The 23,506-nt window shown below is 38.4% G+C and overlaps 3 protein-coding genes across 3 annotated transcripts; all 3 read right to left on the bottom strand.

Annotated features, from left to right (window-relative positions):
• Positions 1–456: 456 nt before the first annotated feature.
• LOC137744972 (probable xyloglucan glycosyltransferase 12) lies at positions 457–3,966 on the bottom strand. Its single transcript, XM_068484811.1, has 5 exons — positions 2,740–3,966; positions 2,328–2,636; positions 1,864–2,154; positions 1,649–1,762; positions 457–1,523 (listed from the first exon to the last, which is right to left on the bottom strand). The coding sequence occupies exons 1-5, from the start codon at positions 3,499–3,501 to the stop codon at positions 900–902; spliced, it is 2,100 nt and encodes a 699-aa protein (XP_068340912.1). The 5' UTR covers positions 3,502–3,966; the 3' UTR covers positions 457–899.
• Positions 3,967–11,536: 7,570 nt separating this feature from the next.
• On the bottom strand, positions 11,537–14,664 carry LOC137744965 (amino acid transporter AVT6A-like). Its single transcript, XM_068484798.1, has 5 exons — positions 13,906–14,664; positions 13,551–13,703; positions 12,800–13,003; positions 12,136–12,601; positions 11,537–11,907 (listed from the first exon to the last, which is right to left on the bottom strand). Exons 1-5 carry the CDS (start codon positions 14,309–14,311, stop codon positions 11,769–11,771), a joined length of 1,368 nt encoding a protein of 455 aa, XP_068340899.1. The 5' UTR covers positions 14,312–14,664; the 3' UTR covers positions 11,537–11,768.
• Positions 14,665–15,387: 723 nt separating this feature from the next.
• On the bottom strand, positions 15,388–17,206 carry LOC137744956 (uncharacterized). The gene is made up of 4 exons (XM_068484786.1): positions 16,898–17,206; positions 16,621–16,816; positions 16,358–16,444; positions 15,388–15,741 (listed from the first exon to the last, which is right to left on the bottom strand). The coding sequence occupies exons 1-4, from the start codon at positions 17,116–17,118 to the stop codon at positions 15,592–15,594; spliced, it is 654 nt and encodes a 217-aa protein (XP_068340887.1). The 5' UTR covers positions 17,119–17,206; the 3' UTR covers positions 15,388–15,591.
• Positions 17,207–23,506: the final 6,300 nt, after the last annotated feature.

The raw sequence follows: 23,506 nt of genomic DNA, 5'->3' as shown, positions 1-23,506 counted from the left end.
TAACAGAAAGAAGGTGCAGAAATAGAAAACGCAAATCATTGCCTTGAAAGTACAGATTTTATGCTTTCTGATGCGATACCAGCAAATTTAGATGATGCAATTTTAGGGTAAGAAACCAAACACCACCGGACTCAATGCATCACTTCTGTTCATCTCATCTTATTGTCTCTGGGTCTCTAAATTGTGAGGATTCAAGAGAGTGATACGGCCTCGCTGCCCTTACGACGGTCTAGTAGCAGTATTTATCTCTACTTGCAAATGAGGTCTTAAATTTGACTTTCATGAAACAGTGAGTTTGATACCAATTTGCAGGCCTGGTCCAACCTGATATGGCGTTGTTTGATATGTAGAATTATATTTCTAACATTTGGATTGAATAAACGACATCTACAGAAAAGGTTTTCCTCCAATGTTAGGTGCTTAACCTTCAATTGAAATTGCAAAATTTCACAAGAGAAAGAAACAAATTACCATTTATACATGATCAGAGTAAAGCATCAAGAAGATTGCCTTTGAAATTGTAAAGTAGCTTGTGTTTTGATGTTTGAAGAAACAGATTTTCTTACAAAAAGAATGACTACAAACAAAAGAATGAAAAAAAAATTTAAAAAAAAAAAAAATAACAAACAATGAACATGCATCACTAATTCTCATCTGTACTTTTCTCATAGATGACATCCTTTCTCCGTTTATAGCACAACTATTCTTGTTCTTCCGGGTGGAGGGAGTCTGGAGGGTGGAGGACAAACAGGAAAGAGAGCAACACTCTCAGCCCTCTCGACGGCCTTCTCCCAAGGAGTCTTCTCTCTGGGTTGTTCTACTTAGATACGGTTACCACCCCGGCTTGTCTGTGTCCCAATCGGCCATATATCGCTATGAAAGTTTATTGCTTTCCCTTTTTATTCTACCTGTTCGCCAATTAGGTCTAAACCGACCAGCAGGAACGATACTCCCTGAAACAACAAGAAGTAGAAGTGGATACCCTGAGCAGACAGAAGGCTCCTCGCCGCAGCAGTTAGAAGGAGGAAAGCCAATGCCAACTCCTTTGTGTATATTCTGTTGTGCTTCTTTTTCCTGGAAGCCCTTTGCTCCTGCTGTCTAATTTCTTCCTTCATTTCAACAAGGTCTGGCACTGAGACCCCCCTTTGATGCTTTGGCTTCTCAACTAAGGAGGTGAGATCGCCCTCTGAGGAACGGCCGGATTTCTTAGTGACAACCCATTCGTATGCGCTGCCAAGCTGAAACAGGCCGGAGATCATAGCGTTGAATTTTGTTACCGACATGGTGTTCTCAAAGAGAAGGTAAGGAACAATGAAAGGGAAGGCTTTTGGGGCTGGGAGGATGTTGAGAAATGACATGGTGGCAGGGATGTAACATACAACCCACGCTGGTAGCTCGGCCTCTGGGATGAACATTGTCATGGGGAGAATTATGCAAAAAAGGGTAAACGAATAGAAGGGTAATATAAGTTTCCGGAGCAGAAAGAAGAGAAAGATCAAATTGAATTTCTTGCCAATGCTGATCTGCGACAAGCAAAGAACAAGATATATATTAGTTAACCGCAATCCACAACAATTCCTTGGCAAGCAATAGCTGCAAAACAACCTTAATTGAACAAAGGGACAAGCAACACTAAAAGGATATATACCTTAGATTTTATAATAGCGGGCAAACAGAGGCGAAATAATTGCATAGGCCCCGAGTGCCATCGGTGTTGTTGCTTCCGGTAAGCTTCATAAGACTCCGGTAATTCACACTGGCACTGAGCACATGGAAGATATAGCACTAACAACCATTAGCCAACCATTGAAACAGTGGAAGTAAACTAGTTTTAACAAAGGATTAATAAGAACTAAATAGTACCTCGACGTCATTGAGGAAAATGAATTTCCATCCGTGGAGGTGGGCACGAACAGCAATATCCATGTCCTCGACAGTGGTCCTCTCCAACCACCCACCAGCTTCCTCCAACGCCTTTATCCTCCACACACCAGCTGTCCCATTGAAACCGAAGAAATTAATGAACACGCTGTTCACTTGTTGCTCAACCTCAAAGTGGAATGACAAATTAATGTTCTGCAGCCTTGTGAGTAGGTTCTCATCCTTGTTCACAAAGGACCACCTAGCCTGAACCAGCCCTAGTTCATCGTTGCCCTGAAATTTTCAATAATTAACCAATTTTAGTAATTAAGGCTATCCTAATCGCAATAATTAACTGCCTCGTCTCATTAAAAGCAACAATCTTTACAATAATGCAGTTCGAACAGTCTCAATCAAAGTCCCATAGATTATGATTAACAACAGAATTGGCACCAATTAGGGTTTACCTTGAAGTGAGGCACTGTTCTCTTGAGGAAGTCAGGGGTGGGCTGAAAATCTGCGTCAAAAATCGCCACGAATTCATAGTCTTTGACATAGCTACAATGCATTGCAGACTTGAGATTACCAGCCTTGTATCCGTCTCGAATCACTCGATGCCGGTACAGAATGTTGGCTCCCTCCTGCTGCCACTTATGAACTTCCTCTTTGATCAGAAACTGCGTCGTTGGATCGTCCGAATCGTCGAGGATTTGAATCAACAGCTTAGATTTCGGCCAGTCCAGATTGCACACTGCAGCAATTGACGTCTGATAAACCTGATTTTCCAAACAATCTACAATCAGCCAAGAACAAAATGCACAAAAATCGTAAAATTAAAAGTTACTGAGCTACAAAAAATCGTAAGTTCAGTAAATTTACCTCCTTTTCATTGCACATGGGGATCTGAACAAGAACCATGGGGAAGTAACCGGTTTCCCCTGTTTCGGGGTCGAAAGCGCCTTCTTTTGGGACCGGTTTGATATTCTTGAACCGGATCCAGAAGCAACCCAGACAAAGCATTAGCCTATCCAAGCTCTGAATCATGAACAGAACAATGCAGGAACTGGCGAGAAACTGCAGCGGCGGAGCTAAATATTCGACCCGGAAAAAAACCCATTTCGAATAAACCCAGTCGAATGCGCCCTTAACCCCCAATGGCGACGCCCACAGATAATCCAGCTGCAGATGCGGCGCCCCAAAGTGCCAGCCTTTGAAATACGCCGCCACCTCAAACCCCAGAAGGAGCACCGACAGCCACAGGAACATCTTGATGCAGAAATAGAACCGGCTCCGGACGACCGGGTTCTCGACTTCCCTGACGCTGGCGGGCTCGACGTCGGCGTCGGTGTCCATCCTGCCGGAGGCGATGCGGCGGCGGATTGCGGATGCGAGGCCCAGCATTGCGGAGCCAATGGAGGTGAGGCAGCCGGCAGCTCTGTGGGCTCTGAGGAGGAGGACCCAAGTGAACTGCTTGGCGTTTTTGCCACGGACCCGACCAGGCGACTCGGAGATGAGGAAGTCCTTGTCGGTGGGGCCTTCAAGCTCGACCATGGACCAGTTGGGGTTCTCCATCTTGACGACGACGGGAGTGCCGCGGTGGGTGTCTTTATTATTATTCCACCAGCTGAAGGAGGGCGCCATTTTTATGGGTGTGAGTTCCTCTGGGTGTCTGATCTCACGAAACCCAGCTCAGAAACGAACCGCAACGTTTCTATTTTTTTTTTTTTTTTTTTTTTTTTTTTTTTTGTAAATTTGTCGATTTTTCGGTCGGAGCCAAAACCCTTTTCGACCGCTTGAAGATGAAGAGACCCAGAAGGCAGAAAAGGCTACGAGTTTGATCTCATTGTCAGGAAATGTAGAGAGAGAAAGCGAGACTAAGGAAGGGGAGAGAGAGAGAGAGAGAGAGAGAGAGAGAGAGAAAGAAGGGGAAGGAGAAGAAGGACGCGTGGTGGAGAGAAAGCAGAGCGAGGCGTCTCTAAATCATTGCCAAATTCGGTGCTGCCGAGTGTTAAGAGAGAGAGAGAGAGAGAGAAGAGTGGGGAATTCTAGAGAGAGAAAGTCATTGAGGAGAGAGAAACAACAACAACAACAACAACAAAGGTTGCGACTTTTCCTGTGGGGGCTGAGGCCAAATGCGCTACCATTCAATTTACAGCTTGCAAATGAGGACTCCGGGAAGCAATAAAAAGAAGAAGGGAGACAGAAAGATACAGAGAGAGGAGAGAGAAGAAATGAAAGAGATGGTAATGGTAACAGCTCAACACGTCTTTGATTTTGATTAGTGAAATTAATTAATTAAAAAAGATCAAAAGAGGAGGCAAGAAAAACAAAAAAATGACTCGACGAAAAAATATATATAATTTATTTGAATTGATTCGGAGAACCCACGTTCCCGAAGGTCAATGTCTGGAATTGATCCTTTTTACCAGTAACAACATTCCCAGATTTTCTCTCTAAACTTTTCACCAAACCGGAAAAAATTAATTAATTTGGAAAGAAAATCACAGAAACCGTGCACTAAACGATAATTTGGATTCCGTACAACAACAACAAAAAACCCCTACTCAATCAAACTGTACAGAAATTCAGAAAAAAAGGGCAGTTATTAACCGGATTTCCGACAAAAAAAAAAAAAAAAAAGACAATTTCTACTCTTTTTTGTTTTGTTTTTTTGGGTGTTTTTGCTCTCTTCTTTTCACCTACCGCTTTCAAGGTATAATAATATCAGCAACAACCAACAACGTAAGCCCTAACCCTGGAAATTTCCTTCGTACATGTAAAGGGACCATCTTTTTTTCTGGGAATTTTTGTTTTTGTTACAATATACAATTGAGGAAAAAGGGGAAGGAGAATTTACAGAGATGTTCCGGCGCGGTGGAAGGTACGAGATGCTTTGTTCCTCCTTCCGAATCCGATTGGAATCCCATCTGGGTCTGGGTGGCTGCTCCTCCTCCTCGTGTGAATTCAAAGCTCATAACTTTTTGACCATTTCTCTCTTTTTACTTTTTGACGTTTTAATCTGAGAAGAAAAATAGGAAAAAAAGAAAAAATAAATTAAGGAATAATAATAATATTTCAACGAGAAAGACAGGGTATCAGATAGAGAGGAGAATTTTCTACCCTCATAATCTCTTTACCCTTTCATACCCTCTTATTTGAACGATTACGGTTAAACCACGTTAACATTTTATATTGATTTTTTTATAGAATTAATAAGACAAAAAATAATTTGTAAGAGAAAGAGATGGAAAGGGATGAGAATAGGAGGGTAGAGAATCCTTTATCAAATAGCTACCACCAAATGCATCTTGATGCGACAAAAAGTGAAATTGATTTTTAAAAAAATTTGGTTTTTTATTTTTATTTTTTTGTTTTGTATTTTGTTAATTATTAATTAATGGACGGATGGTGGTTCAAAGCTTCAAATGAGCTCATTTCGTTAGGGAAAATGCAGCTATATAGTTATAATTAAGGAATTTTTAACGAAAATTTTTTGATACCGTTTATTTTGACGAAAAATCATATTTTTACACTAAAATGTGAATCATGGTACAATGGTATTATTCACTTTATCCTTTATTTTGCCCTTATCGTTAAAACTTAAAATTTTCAAGTCTTTTTCATTAGTTTTCATTATAATTAATGGTTACAAGTAAAGTAGATTATAATTTGTAATTTTAAGTGTTATGCTTGATAATTGAAATGAAATAAATTAAGTAATGCCACAATTTTTTTATTTCTATTTTTCAAATAAGTTTGTCATAATTTTTTTTCAATAGAAGTTTATCATAATTTACTGAATCTAAATAATTACAATCCTTGAGCTGGAAAATGTATTAGTTTGATGAGCAGTGTTTTTCGCATATTTTTTAAGTAGGATCTTGGTATTATTTTACAACCTATTTAGTGAGGCGAATGAGATTGAATTTAGAGATAAAGATTGAATTAGCAGCATGTAATCCATGTGTAAAAATAGATTGGACAACTCATTTTGTTGTGAATTCATAACACATTATGTCTAGTCCTGTTTATCTTACATTTGACACAACAAACAACAAAAATTTATATACCAAATGTCATAAGATGTGCAAAATCGTTCTTTTGGTTTCAGCTAGTTACATTAGCGTTATGATTTCGTCCTTGTTGATTTGATTATTGAATTATTACTTAAACGTTGATAAACGTGCTTATTTGATGACACATCATTTAGTTTGTAAATTTTATTTATAAATTGATCTCTCTAACATTATCGTACAAATAAATGGTAAGAATAGTATTTTCAAAAGACGACGGCTGATCTTTACACTAAGAACGATGAGCTATGGGCACAAACCGCAATTGACGTCCAGGCTTCCATAAAATGTGTGCGCGATTACGACCCAAGGATGAGACACGTGGAACGTCGGTGGTGCATTAGTCATGACCGGGGTTTCCACCCCTCAGCCGGCACTGGGCCACAGCTATTTGAGCGTAATTCCCGGCTCCTTGCCAAATGCCAAGTCATCCCACCCATCTTTTTTTTTTTTTTTTCTAATTCTGGAAAAGGAAAGAAAACCTATGCAACATGCACGTCGTTACTACGTATGTGAATAGTTAATATCATAAGACTACGTAGTTCACTCTGTTTAACGGTAATTATGTTTGCATGAGGAATGAATGTTGTATCGATAAAGGCATGTTTTATCTTAAACATGTTACCTATAATAATATTGACATTTTATCGATGGTTTGCTAAGCAATGATTACAAATGTCTCATATTTTTACCGTATTAGTGTATTATCTCATGTCAAATAATGAATACAATAAAAATTTAGTAAGATCATACATTAATTGATATATCATGTACTTGTCACATTATATGATACACAAACGTAATACAAAAATACACTTTCTCTAAAAACATTTCTAATTCATCCATAGAGAACGTACGTCGAATCATAGAGTGACAAGTTTAGTAAATGATATGACAATATTTTATTTATGTAAATATAAGGTATTCTGACTTTTATTTATGGAAAATGATATGACAATATTTCATTTTTGCAAGTATAAATTATCACCCATTTGTCTATAAGAAAGTTTACTAAATAAACTTGTAACCCACTTCATATTTACATAAATAAAATGTTATCCTATCATTTTGCTAGCAAATTTAATCAGAAACTTATTCTTTAGAACAACGTTGAGGCGTAAAATTTATATACCAAATGTCATCACCATATGTGTTTTCTTATCAAATTGTTTTGCATGTTTAGATTAAGTTTAAATTGTTTAGATTTACGTACGAAAACATAATTTGTCATATACACATAGATTAATGATGGAATTAATGATTCCATAAGCAATTTTAGAGAAGATGCCATGCAACGGGACACTAATGACCCAATTATACAAGTTAATTTGTGGATGACAGCTCTACTTTGTGATGGTCTTAACTTTTAATTAATAATTAAATTATGTAAAAAAGGATTAAGCAAAATAAAAAGTTCTAAAAGTTGGAGGACATGTAGGACCTCGACGCGGTATCTTTATTTATCTAATCACGATTTGGTAACGGGTGAGATCAAAGAGCACGGCCCTTAATCCTTAATTTATGTTTAGGATCATAATTACAGTCCAGGTGGACGGTCTATTGCAATTTTGAAATACTATATTTATATATTTAGTATTATATAATATGTGTTTGATACCATCTGCGTCGGCGCGAACACAAACCGACACTGCTCTCGTCAAATCCCTAATCAACGATTAATTACGATTATTATAAACCGATTAGTTTTGGAAAATGAAAAAATCAACCTTCAACTAAAGCTAGGGATACTCTTATTTAATTCGAACAATTTCGTCAAATCATTTATATTCAAAGGGTTTCATATTTTTAGTCTAAGATAAATATAAAAAAACTAAGCAGACCAACTTAAAAGGAGAAAGCAAAATAAAAAGCACAATAGTTTGTTAGGAAGTGCTTTAGAATGACTAACACTTTTACAGAAAATATTTTTGTATTCCAAAAATACGTTGTATTTTTACTAAAAAATTTTCTAAAAATATTTTTACAAAAAATGCTTTTAATTATTAAAAAAAAAAAAAAAAAAAAAAAAAAACTTCTAAACGAGCCTGGGACAAAAAGGGAGAAAGTTACAAATGGAAAATGGTGGTTGCATTGAAAAATATTGAAAAATTAGAGTAGTACGTGTCAATCAAAAAATGGCATGTCATTTTCTAATAAATTTTATAACGTGCAGCTCTTGAGCCTTTTCTGTGTGTGGTTTTATGCTGTCCATGTCTTCCTCGTTGCCTCAATTTTCTATTGCCGCTAATGTGACTTTCTGAGGATCCAAACAGTCCAAGTTCATTGTCGTTCTCTTGCAGATCGAAACTGGACAACCATAATGTATAGTTTTTAGATTGTTTAAAATTTCAATTGCTGTTTTAATCAAGTCACCAACTATTGCGTTCTTTTCCAAGTTCTTCTATCATTAGAACGTGATTAGTGTGATGTGTTTTGATTTATTCCGACACATTATCGTTACTAATCCCTTCTGCTTTCACCAACAAAGCAAAAGAAACCAGATGATAACGAAGAAGAGTAGTGTTATTCCCGCGCCCAGTGTTTTATCTCCTCACACTCTTTAATGAAATTTTTAATTACAAGTTTGTTCATTTGTTAAATGATTGAAAAAGATATATAATAAAAATAAGTTGGGTGCGAAAAGGTATTAGGAGCTCTAGACTTATATTGTGTTGTGAAAGGAAAGGACAATATGTAGGCCGAATTCGCCAAAAAGACAATAAAGGATGAGGATAGAAGGAATCTTGGAACGTAGATCCCCTTTCCATTGAAGGGTAAGAAGCAAGCAACTGATGATGATTAGATATTGATGATAATTATTGGAGTGCATAATCATACAATAACATAATATTTGGAGATTATTCATTTGTTAGTAAAGTATCGTCGGAGAAGACTGCGTTGTTGGTAAAATAGTGTTTCAATTAGGAATAATAGTGGGTGGAGAAATAGAATACTAGAGGTTATTTAGGAATAATAGTTGGTGAGAAAATAGCATTTTAATTTTTTAGCTTTTTATAGTGGAACAATACTTGGCTACTCGAAGATGAATAAGGCCATCTCTAACTGATCTGGCCAAAGGGCCATAGGGCTAAAAATAGCCTGTTTTGACACGAAAACTATCTCCAACCGAGGGCTAGGCCAAATGGCTCGTGGTCCCCATCCGACCAAAAATGGGAGAATTGGCCAAAGGGTTGGCCAAGAGTAGCCAGCCCTCTAGCACCAGAATGTCAAGCTTGACATTTTGTTAGCCCTCAACAACTACCTGCCGTCAACATGATGCCAACTAGCAACGGCTAGTTGACATCCTGCTGCCGTTAGGTTACCATTGGAATTTGATTTTTTTTTTTTTTTGACAAATTATAAAAAAAAAAAATTCTAATTTTTATTCCTATAAATATCTAAGTTATTCCTACAACATTTCTCGCATACTTTTCACCGTTCCATACTATCTTACTTCATTTTATTTCAATTTTTCACATTCTATTCTCTTACCTCTTCTAATAATCTTTGCTTTAATTTTTTCAATAATTTTCAAATGGCCACATATGCAATGAAAGGAAGGGCTTAGACCTGAAAAGAATACGAAGCTCTTTGCAAGGCTTATAAATGAATCTCGGAAGATAGTGTCAATGGTAGTTCTCAAACAAGTGAAGGTGTTTAGAGGTGTGTGAATTCTACCCCAATATCCAGCCAATTTATTAACATTGAAAGCTGAAGATAATAAGTGCCACGTAAATAAAAATCTTATCTAAAATGTGCACAACAAATTATATCTCGACACGTGGCACTTGAAATCCTATCCGAAAAATTATTGAGATTACATAAAGATAAGAAATATGGAGAGTTACTCACGTTAGCGACACATGTCACTCGAAATCATATCCAAAAAATTATTAAGATTATATAAAGATAAGAAATCTGGAAGCTTATTCATTTGGCGACAAGTGACACTCAAAATATGTCTGAAAACCTTATCTTAATATGGTAGTTGCATTTAAGTAACCGTATTAATTCAATTAAAATAATAAATTATGTTTGACCTATGACTATTTGGTCCCTAGGTTGGAGATGATATAAAACATGGTCTGATACTATTCATGAAAATGTAATTTCTTATAGAGCTATAAGGCTAAAGGAAGCTTTTTGGCCCCTACTTGAAACTCTTTGTGTTTAAATCACAAAATATTTTGTTTATGATCAAAATAATTCATATTACAAATCACTCTATAAAATCACAATGGCGCCATAGCTCATGAGATTGGGAGTTTTCCTACGCAAATAATGACGCCCTCGTTCATGAAATGAGTAGTCGAACTTTCTCAACAAAATAAAGACTAGATACCGTTGAACGCAACGATCATAATCTTGTAGGTTGATAGTCTTCCTTTTAGGCATTTTGGCTGGATGTAGGTTGGTGAGAAGACCGAAGATACCAAGCTACGGTCAAGTGAATTTGGACATTGTCCAAACTTTATAGTAATTTGAAAAAAAGCGCCGTGGACATTTCAATCAAACGTGGCCAAATTAGAGGCCGCTCCCACAAATGGTCCAAAAACTTTTGCTGTCGCGGTCCGTTAAAGTCCACCCCATTGGTTGAAGGTGACTGTCTATTTCTGAATCGTAACTTCAGACAACGTCTTCATCCTCAAGGGACCATTTCCTGTGGAATATTATTACAACATCAGATTTATGGGGTTTTTTTTCAAAAACTTTTAAACGGGTATTTGTTTTTATAGGTTGCTCCGACACTAGAATATTATATTCCAACGTCGGAGCAACCCATAAAAACAAGACTAAAATCATAACTAGAAAAAGAAGAGAAAGATAATCTAGACTAGTAAATTTAGCCTGAACTTGAAATCCAACGGTATGCTTAAGCTCTCATCCAGAAACACGTCGGAAGAGCAGCTGTCGATAGGAGAGAGATGGCCCAAACAAACAGGGCAATACAACTTTATAGAGCTTTGTGGAAAGGGTGGTACACATCAAATCTTCATGTCTTGATGAATTGAGCGTGAAGCGGAACAGCTATTCCGCCAGGTGGAGAAAAAGCCACAATTAAAATTGGTTGAATCAATACATGCGTCGCGTGCATATAACACTTGACAGTGGACACAACTGACTGACCCAACACGGTTTTTCCTCGCATGCGTTTGTCACAGTTGATGAGTGCCGACAGTTGCAAAGCCTATGCTTTGGAATGGTAGTTCCCGTGCTGGAAGAGGTGGTATTTACGCTTGGAATGGCAATGCACGAGCTTACAGACTCGATCAATCATTTCGAAAGAGCAATGGACTAATCCAACGATGTGAGAGTGCGTTCATACAACACGTAGCATTGTTATGAACTTCTCAACACTAAATGCAAACAATGGTCAATTCATCTTTTTCGTTTGTATGCGCTTGAAGTGGTGTTCTAACATTTCAGATTGTAACGCACTAGTCCGAAAATCCAATTTAACCATTAAGAGAGCAACGTACAAATCGGAGATGCGAAAGTTTACGTACCACGTCAAATTGCCTCGTCAAACGAAAAAGATGAATTCACAACGCAAACGATGCGGCAAAAGATGAAAGCAGCTTTGTGGGGGCCAGTAGAAATCATAAGATTCAAAACAGCTTTGGTTAATGACAGCAAATCATGATTATTTAATATAATTATCCACTAACGGAATATAACAACTGACTTAAGTCACAAATCATCAGTCGTTGATAGTGCTTTTGTGAAGCTTCCCGTTAGAACAGTTTTTAGCTGCTGGTGCTTGAATTTTTCTATAAAAAAAATTAAAAAAATCAACTCTAATTCTATGTGAAAAGATTGTAAAACTTTGCTGTGTCAGCTTCTAGCGACTTTCTCACGGCTGAAAATGCTGTAAATGTCACTGGAGATAGCCGCCGTGCTTGAGGATACTGCTAAAAATATCATCACCCATGAGACTAATTTGTCTTTCTTTGTCGCGATTCCACTAGTGTTCCTGCACAACAAAAGAGAGGAAGCGTTTTCAAATGACCAAAAGTGCATTTATCAACGAAGATATTTGATTCAAGTCATACGGCACAAAAGTGCTCTCAGTGGTTCTAGTCTAAGTTCGAGACAACTTTTGCCTTCTGATATTTGATGATCATAACTAAGCAAGCTATTAAATGTAAGAAGCCACAAATTATACGATATCAGTAGTTCATAAGAGTTAATAATTGCTTACCTAAGGGCTACAGCAGCTGGAAATATGAAACCAACGGCGATGGCAGCTGTAGCACCTGTGAACTGAAAGGCATCCCAGATGCTAGGCACAAAATTGGCTCCCAGAAATATAAAACCCATGAGAGCTGCAGTTACTGAGTAGAATCTTCGGTTGTCATATGCGATAGGAATGGCAAAGGGAAAGAGAAGGCCATCCAAATTTAGGCGGAGGGAGAAAAACACAATGGGGAAAACGAGCATCAGGTGGACACCATAGCTCACCCTAACAATATCATCAAGAATCGAGCTATACGGAATTCCAAGGTCAGCATCGAAATTTGCCAGCACATCATCCATCGTATGATCCCCAAAGAGAAGGAAACCAAAGAAGCTGGTTGCAATATAAACAGTAGAGCAAAATGCAAGTGACATTCGCACTATTGACTTCATCTGCGCAGGGTCTCTCAGTTCATTCTCTATAGGGTGAACTGCAAGAAGTGCATTAGAATGGTATCAGCTAAAATAATACACAACCTTGTATTAAGCAATCAAATCCCATTTTAGATGACCATGTGCACCATGGTTATATACAATATAAGTAAAGTGTATCGCCCGTGTCATTTGATCTTTAACCACTCCCTCTGTATTTATAATCTAGCAGGCTAATTTGCATATGAAGTACTCACTGTTATGATGGCAAATATAGGCGGTGACGAGAATGGGGATGGTGGTGAAAAGCTTCCAAAACGATGCCTGGTCAACCAGTTTGGGCATCAAACGTGGAAATTCAATGCTTCCATCAATCAACTTAAAGATTGCTACTCCAGCAGTTATTGCGACAAATACAACAGCCAAAGCAACGGACAACGCTGATGTGTATCTCAATGAATCTAGCATAAAAAGAGAGTATATGTACAGAAATCAGTCACTAATTAAATTGCTGTTATGCCAGTCGACAACTAAAACTAATAATTCACTGCACATAGCAACAGTTCTTAAAATCCTGGGCACGTTAAAGAATCGAATGTGCATAAGTTCGAATCCTCTACAAACTTCAAGACAAGAATGATCCAGCGACAGCAAGCAAGCTAGGCAACACAACAATATACAACGGGTAATGCGCTGCACTTGGTTTGATCAAAATGACAAATACAAGCTCACCACCCAAACTACAGCTACTTCACGACAATTAACACGCTTCACATCTTTGCAGCATTCACTCGATTAGTCGTTAGCTGTTCATTCTAATCAAGAAACCGAAAGCAATACCTTACACAATTAAGATAAAGACGGAGTATTAAGCATCTAAACCTTCATTTGTGTCTTAATTCTCCGACCAATCTCTAAAGTCTCAAAGCAAGCGACAACCATATTTCACAAACACTTGTTACTTTTATTATAATATAAAGAAAAAAGAGATAAGTAGAGAGATTGTACCTACGCGCTTGAAAGAAATGAGGGGAGCCAAAACAAACAGCGAGGTAAGAAGCAGCAGCGAGAACCGGGCCGTCCACCAACGTTGTCCGAACCATTCTTCTATCACCCCCGAATGGCGGACTCCTTCCGACGACGTCCCCGACAGCACATCCCCTGCAACACCAGAAAATTCCAAAATTACCCCCACAATTCCAACCATTCAATTTCCCAACCAATAAATCTCAGCCCAATAGCCGCTTGGCAACTAAATTCGGAAAGTCAGAACCACGTTGACCCAAAAACCCTATACCAAAATAGAAAGCATATCTTTTGACAAACGAAAAAGAAAGAAAGCAAAAGCATATCTAATCTGTACCCATGATGATCATGTAGACGACGAGCATCCCCAAGTTGTTTACGACGACGCAGAGCTGGAGGAGTGTCCGGCCGGGCCCACCGAACGCGTCGCCGACAAGGCCGGAGTACGAGGCGGCCTTGGAAGCTCTGGTGAACCGCATGATCATGTCGATGGAGGACTCCGTTAGCATCGCGCCCAAGACGATCATGATCAGGCCCGGAACCAGTCCCAATTGCTTGACCGCCGCCGGGAGGGCCATGATCCCGGCGCCGACGATCGTCGTCGAGAGGTTGAACACGGCGCCTGAAAAAGACGCCCCCTCGAAGCCGGCCTCGACGGAGCCATAGTCTTCGTCGTGCTTTTGTGGCAGCAGCGGGGCTTTGGGGTTGCGCCGGTGCTTCCGGTCCGAGGACAGAATCGTCATTCCGGTGAGGTGGTTGATTGGTGTTTTGGCCGTTGAGGAAATTTGGCGAACGGATTTATGTGAGGGGGTTGTCTGCACCGGAGCCGACTTGTATTTACCAGTAACGCGTTGACGCGTGTGAATATCTTTCCGAAAGCAGGATTTTGAACGCGTGACGCTGCCGTTTGATTGGAAGTTTATTTCAAGTTGTGAGGTTGTTTTTGGAGGAGAAAGAGACAAAAGGTGAGCTTTGGAAAGTCCTTACGTTGCCGCAAAACGCACAAGGATGGGATGAGGCGCCTAACTAGGACCAGCGCAAGTAAGGAGATGGATTGTCTGCCCTCTCCTTCTCATGCTCTCTTGTTTTGTGCAATTACGGTTAAGCACGTCAACATTTTATATTAATTTTTTTTATAAAAATAATAAGACAAAAAGTAAATATTGACGTAACTTAACCATGATCACACAAAACAAAACAAGAAGACATGAGAAGAGCAGGGCAGACAATCCATCTCCCGCAAGTAATTAAGTTGAAAAGACTTCTATTTTCCATTGAAACCGGATTTTATAAAGCTTTTCTCGGATTTCCTTCCTATTTGGGCATTTCAAAATTTAGTCAAAGATTTGCGATTTTTTTTTTTTTAATGTTTAGATAATATCGCTTGTTTGAAAAAAAATAAAATAAAAAAATTAGTCAAAGACGTTTTAAAATCAGATTGCTTACATGGCAGAATTTTAGGTGCTGCCAGATGTATACATCTATGACGGGACATGGTGATACGATGCATTCACCGATGACACGGCTGAACTTGGTCTTCTAGGTTGCGGAAGTTGCAGCCCAATTTACGTATTGCAGTATTTTGACCCAACATAGAAGTTGAATGAAGCATCTAATTTGACTCCAGCAACTGAAAGCATGGAAGATGAGGAGACTTGATCAATAATCAAGGGTAGCGATTTTCACGCTTCATTATTGATCACCTGCACTCCGAATTCGATATTTTACAATTTTTCTCACGATTGTAGGAGACTAAAAGATGAGTGCTTAGAAAAACTTGACACTAATTATCACAAGGATCTGTGTTACCTTTGGGTCGAAGATTCATCGTTTGTAGGATGCAAAGTGGAAGCGACAAGGTTTAAGTCTAAGAACTCACAACATATTATACAGTACACAGGGGGCTGTTCATGAGCTGATGAGATGCTGGCTTCAACAGCCGAAGCAGCGGTGGCATTTTAATCTAGGTTATAAAGTTAGCTTAAACTTACAGGCATTGCCAGTTAAATGGCATGGAACCATATCAACGCTTTCTCTTCCGCTTGGAGTTTTTACTTGTATCACTTTTGGGGTCTTGTTCTTTCTGTGAAGATAACTTGGCCCCAACAGTGCAACTCCACAGAGCTCTCTCTACATCTGATGGCGTGAAGGTGTCGCCTTCTGCGCTCAATTCCTGCAGACATTTCAAGCAGAAACTTAAAAGTGAAGCAAAATCTATATAAATGTAAAGCTCTACAAACTCGATCACTTGTACGATTACTTGAAATACAAGGAAGGCACTTGCATGCAAACACTCTGGAAATTACTTTACATGATCACAAGTTGGTTTTGCTTAACAGCATGCTAAATCATATCAACAGAATTTACGAGAATTGAACACCGAAAAAGAAAATGCTACACTCAACCATCATAAAGAATGCCTAGAGTTAAGATTACGGCTTTCCACAGAATTCTATACGTATCATAGTATTATCCTTTTTCAATTGGGAAGAGAGATGGCCGGCAGTTTTGAACTGTCACGAGGACAACAAATTAGCCCTGAGAAAGTCTTCAATCAAGAAGGTTGTATATGCACCCTCTCATACTCATCTCATCACACGAGCAGCGCATAATGGATAAATAGGAAACGGAACTGTTTACAACTGCCGGAACTTAGAATTATCGTCCGACACCAGCACCACATTACATTAAGTGGCATCAGATTTGTGTAATGTGCATGTGTTAACTTATATACTAGGAATCATCAAGTAATTTTCGATGTAACACAAACCCGAGAGAAACTGACTGACCTTAGCCTTCTCCTGCAATTTATTTGCAAATAACAGGTACTGCTTAAGTGTATAGTCTTTGGAGTTTCCAAGAGCTGCAACCATAGCCTTCCACCATTCCAAACACAAATTCAATTTCATAATTAAGCAGCAGGATTACTTTAATCAGAAGCAATTAACACATAATCAAATGAATAAGTTTCAATGTTAAGCAGAGGATATTTACTCTAATCAGAAGCAATTACCACAAAAATCAACAAACAAAACCCTAAATATTAAATCACCTCGTCGGACATGAAAGGCGCCACGTCGGGCGCATAAGCTGCAAGAACGGCGGAGGCGGTGGCGGGACCCACGCCTTTGAGCACCGTGAGCTCAGAGATGGCCTTCGAGATATCGGGAAGAGACCGAAACGCCCTTTCGGATGCCGATTTCACCACGGAATCATCCAAGGATGAAACGAAATCCAGCAGCCGCGGCCTCAAATTCCAGAATTTTACATCCAAGTTAGTACATCATTACTATATGTATAGAAGAAATCAAGAGAGAGAGAGGAGGTACCGCCATTTGCCACGGCTGAGCTTCCAGCGCATGAGGTCGGAGAGCTCGGAGGTGGTGATGAAGGGGTTAGGGTTTCGCTGGCGGAGGAGAGGAGGGAGTTGGTGGCGGTAAAATTCGTCGAGAGAAACCAGATCGGGTTTGTTGAGCAATTCGATGCGAGACGAGTAAGAAGAGAGTGATTCTTTCCAGAGACCGAGAGTAGAGCTCTCAAATAATTCCATTGTTGCTGTGAGGTTTGCTTGCGGCGGCGGCGGTTGCCTGTTTGGTGCGGCGGTGGAAGGGTTCCCGCTACACCTGCCTTTTTAAATTAATTAATTTCTGCCTTTTTCAGTCCAGTGTTTTTCCGTCTTAAATCTTAATGGATTTCCAAATGGGTCCATTGGGTTGGGCTAATTTGACCCAATTTGTATTAGGCCCAGAGAAAAAACCTAGGTTTAGTATTACCCACCGGGCCAATAAGGAATGTACATGTTAAGAATATCTTACGGAAAATTAGAGCCGAAGTACATGCCTTCGTTGCGGGACCCACTAGCCTTAATCTTGGCTACGACACTTAAATCACGAATACTGTTTAACTCTTTACATATAATAAGTTATTATTCTTTCAATGATGACGGGCACATTATTTCAGTGTATAAATATTATAATATAAACCGTTAATTTTCTTCATGATCATCATTTAAAAATTATTTCTAAAAAAATTCATTTGATTTCGAAACCAGGTAGCCATCCATGTAATCAATCAAATTGATAGTTAATCATAAGAATGCTACTTGTTTTTATAAACGTCTACGTTCAACTCACATACTAAACGGTCTCCAAATTGAATGAAGTTTCTAAATATGATTTTCATACAATTATACATTGAATTACACGATGATAATCAGAAAAGTAGAAATGACTTTACGAGTATTTTTGGCTTACAGAATATGCAGGCAGAGGATGGACAGAGGACGCTCTGTTAACTTTATACTCGTGCATTTCTGCTTCCATTGGCCATCATTTTGCGTCTAATTATTACAAGCAAACCTCCAATTCTGTCCACTTTTTTTGTTTCTGTCAACAAAATTTGGTTGGCTTAATACTAACTGCTACATGGTCCATGCTTAATGATGCATGACTTTACGATGATGTTCTATTAAAAAAGTTTCGAAAGGGGTTAAGTTAATTAATCAGATACATCAATTGAACTTGTCTTTGTCCAAGTTATTTTTTTAATCAAATATAACGACACACAAGAGAAGAAATCACATGAAATTAGAACGGTAGTGTTATAATATCTCAAATTAATATTATAATTCATGTTATATAAAAATAACTCAAAAGATATAATGCCGCCTGCTATAATTTTGAAATACTCTACTACGACGTTAATGTTTAGATTGCATGTAAGTTTCTCTTATGTAACGAAATAACTAGAAACGTTGCATGTGGTCAATGCATGTGATTCGGGTTGGGGTAGCTATTTCCTGATCGGTAGTACACTTGTCTAGGATCTCCTTTATATCACATGTCATGTTTAAAATATTAAAATGTTATTCATCGGTGGACCTTGAATCATATTCTACCCAGTATCCCGTCTCACTATTATATTGCACCAAATCAGATCCATCAGTACGATGGCTATTGTTCTATAAACAATTTAATATTTCTTTTCTCGTCTGTACTATATTTTAAGCGTGATCTCATCTATTTTTATCTCACACATACCTTCTCAATTTTGAGTGAAAAAAACAAAAATTCAATCAAATTTGGGTAAATTATATAACACGATTGTTGATGATTTGATTATTATTAAAATATTAATTAATATATTTATTTTATATTGGTGACATATTACTTAGTTTGTAAATGTGATTTAACCGATTGGTCTATTTAGCATTGCTTATTCGATTTAGTTCGGTCTGATTGTCATAATAGGGTTTAAATTTCAAACTAATCAGATGATTGTCATAATAAATCCATTTAAAAAAATGTTAGTCTTATCACATTTTCAATATCATATTCAATTTTTCTAATCGAGATGAGACACCATGTCCTCATGGGTTCTACGTCTCCAATTTTGATTTTTTTTTTTTTTTTTTTTTGTTACTCCAAATAACAAATGGAATATATAATAGTGAATCATTGTGAGGTTCTCTCTTCCAATTCTCCTCTCATTTCCTCATCTCTTCTCACATTTTTTTACTTTGTTTTTCTCTTTTTATGTATAAGTAGATACAAAATATTGACGTAATTTAATTGTGACTGTCCAATAAGAGGAGAAGGGAAGAAAGAAATCATACTCCAAATACCCTACCATGACGTTGGTGTCTCGATTGTACATAAGTTTTTTCTTATATATCAAAACAATTAGAAACGTTGCATGTGATCAATCTATGTGTGTTTGAACCCAAATTTACACCATCAGCCCGTGTAATCAAGGTCGTTGAGTATGCATAGTTTTCAATCGTCGGATGAAAAAGTGGAGATAATTTTTGTTATTGTTTGAGGATAATATTATGATTTTTATCATAATAATTATCTTTGAATATGAATTATCTGCGTTTTTTTTTAACCATGTGAATTATATCACAAACAAGCAGTGCAATTCGAATTAATTTGAGATGTCTAATGGCACTTGGAAGCTAAAAATGAATTTGAAATTCATTTGATCAGGATGCATGCATGCATGGGATAAAGATGAAATTGTGAGATGGTGATGTGATGTGATCAGGATGGTTATATCTAGATATTAATAATAATAAAATAAAATAAAATAAAATAAAAAAGGAGTAGGCTTCAGCCTATGGACATGATGGAAAAGCAAATTATCAGAAGATAATGATGTAGTAATTTCTTGACCATTGATCACATGACGATGGGATAAAGTCATCACTATTTCGTCAGATTTGGTGTATTTAAATATTGAAGATTTGTGGCATAAGAAAACTCAGGGATTGCTTCAGCTTGGTAGTCGTGATACATCAGAAGTCTTAAGAGATTATTTTCTAGTAGCCGTGACACATCAGGAGACTCAGTGATTTACGGCTTGGCGAAGCAAAGTACATCAACCCTATAAATACAGGTGCAATGGCAACGGGAAAATGACCTCCAATTCAACCCACAACTGCCATGCGCAAAACCTCTCAAACATTTTGAGATTTTTTATTTTCTTTTTCTCGCCAACGTATCTTCAGTTTGGATAAACAGCACTGTGAAGGCAACCAGCGAACACCTTTAGTTTGGATAAACAACACTGTTGCCGTAAAATCAGCCGATTGAGGAGCACCTTCAGTTTGGATAAACAGCACTGCGTCGAGGCCGACTGGTTACCTATTTAAGTCTCGGTCGAGAAGGGTTTTCGAATCCTTATTGGTAGATATCATCTTATTAGCCTTCTCGGCGAAGTAAGGTGTTACGAGTTACGGCATTCGGCGTACTAGACGCCGAGTGATTTTATGATTGGATACTCACAAGTGAGTTTCAGAGTTCGGCATTCCGACGGCCGAACCACATTCACCATCAAGACATACATCACCTTTGAATACTTGTGTCCGTACAGTCTGGTGTCGATTCGACGTGCTTATACTCTTACGAATATAATCACTGTGATCGAATCGGGCGCCGACGATTTGTGAACTTCGCAGAATTAGCAGCTCTGTCTTCAGGCTCGATAATCCAAAGGCCGAGATTTGTTCCTTCCTCGGCCGTAGTCGTAAGATAAAGAAGTCAGCAACGCGCTCAATGCAACATCAACAAATTTTATTCCTCGGCCGAGATTGGCCGACGAGTTGGCACCCCCCGCATTCAACCGAAGGATGTAGTTAGCTTATTAGTTACTCGGCTTGTGCGCCACGTAGGCTTTGTAATTTTTAGGGTCAACATTTTGGCATGCTCGGTGGGACAGAGTGCTAAAACTACGAAGTTTATATGATATATCAAGATTCCAATCCGGCTCCACGTAGCCGATTGTACGAGCTCCTAGAGGAATTGAAAAAATACAATGAGGAACGAAAAAGATCTTTGGAAGTGGAAAAAATTCTTCATGGCCATACAGAGATGCAAAAGTCATTCGCTTACATGTTGAGAATAAAAGCTCCTGTTACCCTGCAAGAGCAATGGGTAAATGAAGACAGGGCTTGATTTAATACATGGTTAGATGGAAAATATTTTCCTTATGTTTTCGACTACAAATCGATTCCATTTGAGGAATGATTGGTTGGGACCGGGGGGCAATTTTCCGCCTCGGCCGTAGTCAGACATTGGCCTAAGAAAATTGTTAATTTGGCCGAAGGACAAAGACCACCCATTTTTTCGGTCGAGATTGAAAATATGGTCGGCCAAGAAGAAAAACCTAGGTCACCTATTTTTTCAGTCGAGACTGAAAGTGTGGTAGGCCTAGAAGAAAATGTTCAAGTTTCTGAGCCAAAAATTGACTCAGAAAATGATTCGTCAGAGGTGTGTTCCAATGACAAACAAAACTAATACACGACTTCAGATCATAAAACCACATCAATTGATATGGTAATTGGAGACATGGTTTTAGACGCCAAAGCTACGCCAATCGATATGATTGTTGGTGATAAAGCCGATATGGAGAAATCTCGTTCGGCTAAGTTGTTCGAGGTGAAAGCCGAAATTGACGAAGTAATTATGCCTGGGGGACATAATAATTGTTCAACACATTCGGCGGCCGAAAATGAAAAATATTACATCAAGTCAAAAATATTTGGAGAAAATTCTTTATCTAGCCTACAGCGAAATCAATTTGAGAATTTTAATATTAAAAGATCTTAGCTGGGAATAAAGCATCGTTGGCCTCCTCCTGTTTATGGTTCGGCCACTTTTATTTCTGTTTGCTAAATTATTTTCTTAACCATTCGGCCTCTCGGCCGATACTTAAGAAAATAGGGGGACATACGAGCATTGAGCCCTCGTACAAAAAAAAAAAGGAAGGAAGAAAGTTTGGCCAAATAAAGACCGCGGATTTGATAGTAGCTTTGGAGTCTATACCTTTGAAATATTGATTTGGATGCCTCATGCTTTGGTTGGAGTTGACTGTTCAGAGGTTGGTTTTCCAAAGATTAGTATATATATATAGGCAGGCTGAGCTCGGCCGACGTTTGATTATCATGCCAAGCCAATATAATATTTGATGCCTCGGCTTACTTTTTGGTGGCCATTCGACGCCATGCTGCATCCTTTCTTGGGGGAGGTAAGCAGAGAGATTTGATGTAACTCATTTAGCCTCCATGTCGAACCGATGCACAACATTTATTCGGCCAGTGCTTGTGAAATAAGGAATGATGCTGACGATGATTTAAGTGGGGAATATGTATATAAAAACGCATACATAAATAGGTGATAGGCCAGCCTATGGACATGAGGCGTGAGGAATCATGATTTGTTACCAGGCTAGTGAGGTGTATTCGGCCAGTTATTAATGTGACTTCGACTGGTTGTGGAGACACTTCAAGCAGTTTGTTTTGTTGGTTCTCGACGGTTGTAGCTTAGTTTCGATGGTGCTGAAATAAAATAATGCATGTGAGATAAAAGGCACTCGGCTGGCAATTACACATAGCCATAAAGCATGCCACTTCGGCAAATCATTTCGACTGACGCTGGATCATGTTCAACGACCTTGACACTATTTCACCCATGCTAGCTTGGTGGGATGTTTGGTAAAAAACATGGTTTATCCAAATTCCATCAATAGCATCAAATATTGATTTTAGTCTGAAGGCTTCGACCAAAGGTTTTCCACCATAGATTTTGATTCATGGGAGTATGCTTTTGCCGAATCAGTATGTATTCGGTGGAGTTATTTGGCAGCTGCAGAAATTCAAATACAAGTATAAATTTCTTAACCATTCGGCTTACGAGCTGAAGTTTAAGGAAACTGGGGGGGGGGGGGGGGGGGAGGAATGTTTGGACTCAAATTTACACCATCAGCCCGTGTAATCAAGGTCGTTGAGTATGCATAGTTTTCAACCGTCGGATGAAAAAGTGGAGATAATTTTTGTTATTGTTTGAGGATAATATTATGATTTTTATCATAATAATTATCTTTGAATATGAATTATCTGCGTTTTTTTAAACCATGTGAATTATATCCCAAACAAGCAGTGCAGTTCGAATTAATTTGGGATGTCTAATGGCACTTGGAAGCTAAAAATGAATTTGATCAGGATGCATGCATGCATGGGATAAAGGTGAAATTGTGAGATGGTGATGTGATGTGATTAGGATGGTTATATCTAGATATTTAAAAAAAATAAAAATAAAAATAGTAGGCTTTAGCCTATGGACATGATGGAAAAGCTAATTATCAGAAGATAATGATGCGGTAATTTATTGACCATTGATCACATGACGATGGGATAAAGTCATCACTATTTCGTCAGATTTGGTGTATTTAAATATTGAAGATTTGTGGCATAAGAAGACTCAGGAATTGCTTCAGCTTGGTAGTCGTGATACACCAGAAGTCTTAAGAGATTATTTTCTAGTAGCAGTGACACATCAGGAGACTCAACGATTTACGGCTTGGCCAAGCAAAGTACATCAGCCCTATAAATACAGGTGCAATGGCAACGGGAAAAGGACCTCCAATTCAACCCACAACTA

This window comes from Pyrus communis, chromosome 1 (assembly GCF_963583255.1).
Source record: "Pyrus communis chromosome 1, drPyrComm1.1, whole genome shotgun sequence".
Lineage (NCBI taxonomy): Eukaryota > Viridiplantae > Streptophyta > Magnoliopsida > Rosales > Rosaceae > Pyrus > Pyrus communis.
Note: the sequence above shows the minus strand (reverse complement) of the source record. Positions and strands in the feature narration are given on the sequence as shown.

Excerpts from the sequence above, each read along its gene's own strand:
- LOC137744956 (XM_068484786.1), bottom strand. The coding sequence starts at position 17,118 with ATGGAATTATTTGAGAGCTCTACTCTCGGTCTCTGGAAAGAATCACTC. Across the intron at positions 16,817-16,897 it reads CTCAGCCGTGGCAAATGGCG|GCCGCGGCTGCTGGATTTCG; the intron begins GTACCTCCTCTC and ends CTGGAATTTGAG. Across the intron at positions 15,742-16,357 it reads AATTGCAGGAGAAGGCTAAG|GAATTGAGCGCAGAAGGCGA; the intron begins GTCAGTCAGTTT and ends AAATGTCTGCAG.
- LOC137744972 (XM_068484811.1), bottom strand. The coding sequence starts at position 3,501 with ATGGCGCCCTCCTTCAGCTGGTGGAATAATAATAAAGACACCCACCGC. Across the intron at positions 2,155-2,327 it reads GAACAGTGCCTCACTTCAAG|GGCAACGATGAACTAGGGCT; the intron begins GTAAACCCTAAT and ends TGAAAATTTCAG. Across the intron at positions 1,524-1,648 it reads CCGCTATTATAAAATCTAAG|ATCAGCATTGGCAAGAAATT; the intron begins GTATATATCCTT and ends TGCTTGTCGCAG.
- LOC137744965 (XM_068484798.1), bottom strand. The coding sequence starts at position 14,311 with ATGACGATTCTGTCCTCGGACCGGAAGCACCGGCGCAACCCCAAAGCC. Across the intron at positions 13,004-13,550 it reads CATTTCTTTCAAGCGCGTAG|ATTCATTGAGATACACATCA; the intron begins GTACAATCTCTC and ends TTTTTATGCTAG. Across the intron at positions 12,602-12,799 it reads CTATATTTGCCATCATAACA|TTCACCCTATAGAGAATGAA; the intron begins GTGAGTACTTCA and ends CACTTCTTGCAG.